The 5,836-nt window shown below is 35.1% G+C and overlaps 5 protein-coding genes across 5 annotated transcripts; 4 read left to right on the top strand and 1 right to left on the bottom strand.

The window, feature by feature from the left end:
- Positions 1–60: 60 nt before the first annotated feature.
- RHIMIDRAFT_304559 (choline/ethanolamine kinase) lies at positions 61–1,465 on the top strand (the record flags this gene model as incomplete). Its single annotated transcript, XM_023614448.1, has 5 exons — positions 61–274; positions 323–420; positions 478–789; positions 840–939; positions 997–1,465. The coding sequence occupies 5 exons, from the start codon at positions 61–63 to the stop codon at positions 1,407–1,409; spliced, it is 1,137 nt and encodes a 378-aa protein (XP_023460989.1). The 3' UTR covers positions 1,410–1,465.
- A 526-nt stretch (positions 1,466–1,991) lies between these two features.
- Positions 1,992–2,600, top strand: RHIMIDRAFT_249949 (uncharacterized protein; the record flags this gene model as incomplete). Its single annotated transcript, XM_023610679.1, has 1 exon — positions 1,992–2,600. The coding sequence occupies one exon, from the start codon at positions 1,992–1,994 to the stop codon at positions 2,598–2,600; it is 609 nt and encodes a 202-aa protein (XP_023460988.1).
- A 130-nt stretch (positions 2,601–2,730) lies between these two features.
- RHIMIDRAFT_242793 (uncharacterized protein) lies at positions 2,731–3,818 on the top strand (the record flags this gene model as incomplete). Its single annotated transcript, XM_023609843.1, has 6 exons — positions 2,731–2,802; positions 2,852–2,977; positions 3,037–3,184; positions 3,246–3,472; positions 3,527–3,667; positions 3,720–3,818. 6 exons carry the CDS (start codon positions 2,731–2,733, stop codon positions 3,816–3,818), a joined length of 813 nt encoding a protein of 270 aa, XP_023460987.1.
- A 63-nt stretch (positions 3,819–3,881) lies between these two features.
- Positions 3,882–5,051, top strand: RHIMIDRAFT_109543 (uncharacterized protein). Its single transcript, XM_023605219.1, has 4 exons — positions 3,882–4,047; positions 4,102–4,279; positions 4,338–4,649; positions 4,723–5,051. Exons 1-4 carry the CDS (start codon positions 3,961–3,963, stop codon positions 5,028–5,030), a joined length of 885 nt encoding a protein of 294 aa, XP_023460986.1. The 5' UTR covers positions 3,882–3,960; the 3' UTR covers positions 5,031–5,051.
- On the bottom strand, positions 4,866–5,529 carry RHIMIDRAFT_109546 (uncharacterized protein). Its single transcript, XM_023605220.1, has 2 exons — positions 5,491–5,529; positions 4,866–5,445 (listed from the first exon to the last, which is right to left on the bottom strand). Exon 2 carries the CDS (start codon positions 5,384–5,386, stop codon positions 5,072–5,074), a length of 315 nt encoding a protein of 104 aa, XP_023460985.1. The 5' UTR covers positions 5,387–5,445; positions 5,491–5,529; the 3' UTR covers positions 4,866–5,071.
- Positions 5,530–5,836: the final 307 nt, after the last annotated feature.

Here is a 5,836-nt window from a genome sequence, read left to right as displayed (position 1 = left end):
AACATTTACACATATTTAATACATCCCCCCTTCCTTTTTCTTCTTTCTTATTAAGTAGGGATGCCACCTAATACAAGTATTGATACAGAGACGACCACATCACTAATAGAGGACTCATTTAACCGTATTGTCGAAAGAACTCCTTATTTTGAATATGAAATAAGCAGTTCCGATTTGTTTAACGGAGCCTTTCAAATCGTTTCCTACGTATTCCCTACTTGGAAACGTCAAGATATCGAATTTGTACAATGCAAAGATGGAATAACAAATCAATGTAAGAAGCACATGGATACTCAAAACAAGTTTTAACCCTACTTTTTAGTGGTAAAAGTAACGCATCGACCAACAGACTTTTCTGTTTTAGTAAGAGCTTATGGTAAAGGATCAGAGCTTATCATTGATCGTAATCAAGAGGTTATTGTAAGTTGTGTATAGTGAATATAAAGGGAGAAAGAGAAAATACTGACAGTTTAAAAGAACATCATTACGCTTTGCTCACAAAGTATGTGTCCACCTTTATATGCCAGATTTAAAAATGGTTTGGTATATGGATTTATTAAGGGTAGAGTGAGCACAGTAGAGGAATTGGCTCAAGATAAATCAGCAAAATGGATAGCAACGAAGTTAGCCAAATGGCATAAAGTAACTTTACCAAAGACAAGTAAAAAAGATCAAAAGCTATGGTCAACCATCTATAAATGGTTGGATCAAGTGCCATCAAGTTATAAAGATGAAAAAATACAAACCCTATTTCAAACACATTTTGATATGAAGCAAGTTAGAGCTGAGGTAATATAAATGTAACACAATACAAATCTCTTTTTTAACATGGCTTATAGTTGGATCATTTGGTTGAAAATCTAAAAAAGATCGATTCTCCTATTGTATTCTCTCATAATGACTTGTTGTATGGAAATATTATTTATGATGACGATCATGGTAAGCTTTTTTTACAAATATCCTTGGCTTACTCATTATATATATACATATGTATAGAAGAAGCTCATTTTATTGACTACGAATACGGCTGCTATGCTTATCGAGGGTTTGATATTGGTAACCACTTTAATGAATTTGCTGGCTTTGATTGTGAATATTGGAGATACCCAACAAAAGAATTCCAATTGAAATGGTTTGACTGGTACCTTACTGAATCTATAGGAGGTAAGTCAAGTAGTATTCGTATTACTCTTTCTGACTCTCCCTGTATAGTTAAACCAACGGATGAAGAAAAGGAAAAGATGTATACAGAAGTCAATGCTTTCTCACTAGTTTCACATTTTTACTGGGGATTATGGGCAATGATACAGGCAATGGTATCTGACATTGACTTTAACTATATGGAATATGCTGTGCTTAGATTTAATGAATACTATAAACGTAGAGACCAAGTATTTTCTACATTTTAAAATAAAAAAACTAAAGAAAGGATCCACCCATATACGTGTGATCATAATCATTTTATTATTATCAGGGCATACTTCACTTTTTGAGCAAGTTGTGGAACTGATTTAACTCATTTTATACAAAAGGACTATTCATAAAAATATGTGTATTACTCAAGGTTAAAAAAAGTACTGTTGAATCCAAAAGACAAATCAGTTGACCGTACATTAACAATTGATATTGAAATGAAGCACAACACAGGCTATCAGTTCAAAAAGTCAATCTTGGATGCTTTTGATTGACCATTTTTTAATGTTAGAGGGGGGATACATTGATATTACTTTAAGAGTGAAAGAAACCTCGTTTCTATATTATAAACAAGTTAAAAATTTAGGTCTATTCGTCTCTAATGCCTGTAGTTAGTTCAAGCTTAGCTTAGTTTAACCAATCGATTAAGCAAACTGGTTTACGGCTGTGCAACTGATGTCATTTGAACATATCCAAATACAGTATACCTATTACGTTTTTAGGAACATGTCAATAAACAAAAGAAAAAAAAAGAGAGAGAGGGGAAGCCCTTTTTTTTTTCATACTTCTTTTAAATAATGAATTCGTTGGCTGCTAATTTTTTTCAAAACTATCTTGCACAGCATCAGCAGCCAAATCACAGTGGCAACCTATTGGGTTCAGGACCGATGGATTGGCTAGTGAATGCAGCAACCTTTGCTGGTACTGATGCTCTTTTAAACAAAGTAGAAGGGGAAGAAGGAAAGCATCCTCATCTGTGGAGAAATGCAGGCCTTGCAGGGGCTTTGGCACTAGCTTATCAATGGTATAGGAATCACCACCAGCAACAACAATACGACCCTGATCAACAGCAGTTAATGTACTATACACAACCACAACCAGAATCATACTATTACTACTACCCTCAGCCTTATTATCCACAGCATCAACAACAACAATACATCATGCCTCCTTCTTTACCACCAATTCTGCCTTTATCATCTCTTCCTCCTCAATTACAGCCACCGCCTGCTCAGTCATATGGAATGTATAATAACAATAATCCTTATATGATGCAGCAACCCTATCCCTCACACATGATGATGCCCAACATGGCGCCTCTGCCTCCCATGACGCCTTACTTTGGTACACAGCAGCCAATGGCAATGATGATGCCATATCAACATAGATATCCATTTACAATTTAGTAACGATGGACCAGAAAATAATAAAAAGATAAGCGAAGTGTATATACTTCTTGAGCGTTTTGCTGAATTTTAAATTGACAAGAGAAAAAAGTTTTTTGTTTTTTGCTCTTTTTTTTCTGCTATTTACACCATGTCAAATAAACGAGCTGCACCTCAAGGTGGCAACCGAAAGAAGAGAAATAAGACATATCACTGCGCTAAAGTAAACGATATACATCTTTTTCATCTATAATTGTACTTATATCAAAAAGGAAGCTTCTGGTTCAAAAGCCAAAAACGCTTTTAACCTTTTACCCGGAATGAAGGGTGTCCTTGTCGCTTGTACTCGTGGTAAGGAAAGTAGAGCAGTAAAAGAAGCAATGGACGTGTTGAATGAGGTATACAACAAAGAATATAATTAATAGAGAGACTTGCTAAACAAAAAGAGTATTTATAGTATGCAGATAGATTGTATCCAAAAGAAGAGAAGGAAGAAAAAGAAGAAGATGACATTGAAGCGTCAATTGCTAAAGAAGTGGCAGAAATTAAAGACAGTTCATCAGATAAAAAAAGATTTGCTAATATCACAACAGGAACAGATTGCTGTAAAGAATATTTATACGTACGCATGAAAGGGTTGATCTATTTGCTAAAATATTACAATAGTGGTGTTCATTCGTGCAACAGATCCTGTGGAACCCGTCAATTTGATTCATACCATGCTGACAGATATGCATGAAAAGCAGTTGAAAAAAACGAGATATATATCAAGATATCTTCCTATACAAAAGACGTGTCATGCTAATCTACCAGAGATCATAAACAATGGTAAACAGCTATTTCCTCCTTACTTTGAGCAAAAAGATGATGAAGGCAAGCTGATAACCAAGAAGGTAAATATACATATAATTTAAAGAAATACCATGATACTAATGCTTCATTTACAGTTCGCTATTGTATGTAGAATACGTAATTGTAACAAGTTAAGCAGCAAGGATGTGATAATGGCATTAGCAGCAACTGTGCCCGAAGGACATAAAGTTGATTTAGAAAACCCAGATTATACAATCATTGTCGAAGTCTGTCAGGTAAGTTGTGTATTCCTCTCATGATTGGTACAAATGACTAACGATAATACAGACAATAGCAATGGTATCTATTGTACATGATTTTCATAAACTAAAGAAATACAATATCGAGAGTCTTTTGGGCTTAAATGATGCCAAGCAAGAACAATAAAAAATATGTAATAAACAGTTTTCATTCTTTGGCTGGTGACCTTTTTTTTTTTTTTGCTATAAAAAAAAAAGTTATTTTTAAACTTCTTTTCCCCCTCCTTTCATTTTAGATTTACCTCTTTTTAATTTCTTTATATCCTATAATGAGCTATAATGCTGGTTCAGGCATACAAGTTCCGGTAGAAGCACAAGCTACATCAGCTTTATCATCTGTGACTAATACAGTTCCAGTAAAAATCATAATATTTTTATGATCTATTCCGTTTGTCAATTTTTTATAATAGGTTACCACATCAATAGGGAATACTCAGCCAAGTACGACTTCAGATTCAATCCCTCCTACATCAACTATTCCAACTACTACAACTACTACTAGCATTTCCACTACTACTGATAATCACAGTTCAACTAGTGTAAACACGACACCTAATGATTCACAAAGCAGTACTACGACTACTTTAGGTAAATAATGCTAAGCTCTAAAGTATATGTATATATATATCTTATGTCTTTATTCTAGATCATATTACAACTTCATCTACTACTACTAGCCCACATACTATCCCCACAACGCCTAAACCAGATGGTTCGCCTACAAGCAACACTGTTACATATACTCGGAGCAGTAAAATAATCACAACCTCATCAGCTATACCTATCGTCACTGTTACCAGATCTGGTACCTCTACCTTCACAGTTGTCTCTACGTCCTATAGTATGTACACTACTTCTGTACCTACCAATACTCTTGAAACCTTGCAACAACCAGGCGTGAACTCGAGCGCCATAGCCGGTGGTGTCGTTGGTGGTGTGGCTTTTATCGTCCTGATCGGTAACAAATAAATAAAAATAAAAAAAGCTGCATAAATGTATTGGTAACGCGTGATTCGCTTCTGTATATGCAGGCATCATAGGATTTTTCGTTTTAAGAAAAAGGAATTCAAAGAAGACAACTAGAGATCAAGAAATAGATATATCTCTTCCTCCAGAAAGATACGGATCACCCACATTTATCGATAGCCGACCTACTTCTATAGCTGTTTCAAGACCTTTTATCCCAGCTTATGATCCAAGTAAAGATGATTTCAGTGTAGGACAATATAGCTATGATGGAGGATATTATACTCAACAAGAGCCTACGATAAGGAATGTACCTGATGAAGTTGATCACAACAATCGATTGTCAAGACATGTGCCTGATGAAAAGACATAAGAGAGAAAGAGGACTTTTTTATTTTTATTTTTGTCTAGTCATTATTGATGTCTTATGTAATAAAGGATTACTACAACAAGAAAGCATAACCAATGAATGTCAACAGTGGGCCTACCACTGATACCAGATGAATGTGCGATTTGGTATACTCCAATTTTACCAACGTTTCCCAAATCGTTGCCAGGCACAAATTCCTTTGGTGGTTGAATGAGTATGTGTTGATCTGCAGTTTGTATAGGTAATGGTGCCTCTGCCGTCTTGGTTACTTTTACAGTTAGCGTAGTTCTTGGAATTGCTTGAGCATGAACTGTATCTTCTACACTTTTGCTGCTCACGTCTTGTGTAAAGCTAACCATAGTACTCTCGGTTTTTGTTTTGGAATGCTTCTTTCCTTCCTTCTTATTTTTTTTATGGCCTACTTTCATTTCAGAATTTTATTATTCTTCCATATTCTGTCTACCTTTTTTTGATTTACTCTTCTTGTGCTTCTTTGTAGATTCGACCATTTGGATAAAGAAAAAGAAAAAGAAAAGGACAGAGAGAGAATTTTCTCTTTAATAAGAAAAAGAACCAGTTTGAATACGAAGAGGAGAAAAACTTTTTAGCTCACTTTGCTATTGATGATAATGACTGTAGATAGAAAAGATGTATAAAAGAGGATTATACCGTACTTGTGGCAATGTTTATCTGATTTCAGTCCGCATATTTACTTTGTATATATCTAAACCCTGTTGGAGGGAACCGTGTTCTCGACGGCGATTTCTCTAGTGAAAACCGAGGGTCTTCCTTCACCTCTCCAAATGGCC

Source organism: Rhizopus microsporus, assembly GCF_002708625.1.
Source record: "Rhizopus microsporus ATCC 52813 unplaced genomic scaffold scaffold_40, whole genome shotgun sequence".
NCBI classification, from domain to species: Eukaryota; Fungi; Mucoromycota; class Mucoromycetes; order Mucorales; family Rhizopodaceae; genus Rhizopus; species Rhizopus microsporus.
Note: the sequence above shows the minus strand (reverse complement) of the source record. Positions and strands in the feature narration are given on the sequence as shown.

What these genes read in the sequence shown, in the direction of transcription:
- RHIMIDRAFT_109543 (XM_023605219.1), top strand. Translation starts at nt 3,961, where the DNA reads ATGAGCTATAATGCTGGTTCAGGCATACAAGTTCCGGTAGAAGCACAA. An exon ending in CTGTGACTAATACAGTTCCA is followed by an intron (nt 4,048 to 4,101) that starts GTAAAAATCATA and finishes TTTTTATAATAG; the next exon opens with GTTACCACATCAATAGGGAA. An exon ending in GGCTTTTATCGTCCTGATCG is followed by an intron (nt 4,650 to 4,722) that starts GTAACAAATAAA and finishes CTGTATATGCAG; the next exon opens with GCATCATAGGATTTTTCGTT.
- RHIMIDRAFT_109546 (XM_023605220.1), bottom strand. Translation starts at nt 5,386, where the DNA reads ATGGTTAGCTTTACACAAGACGTGAGCAGCAAAAGTGTAGAAGATACA.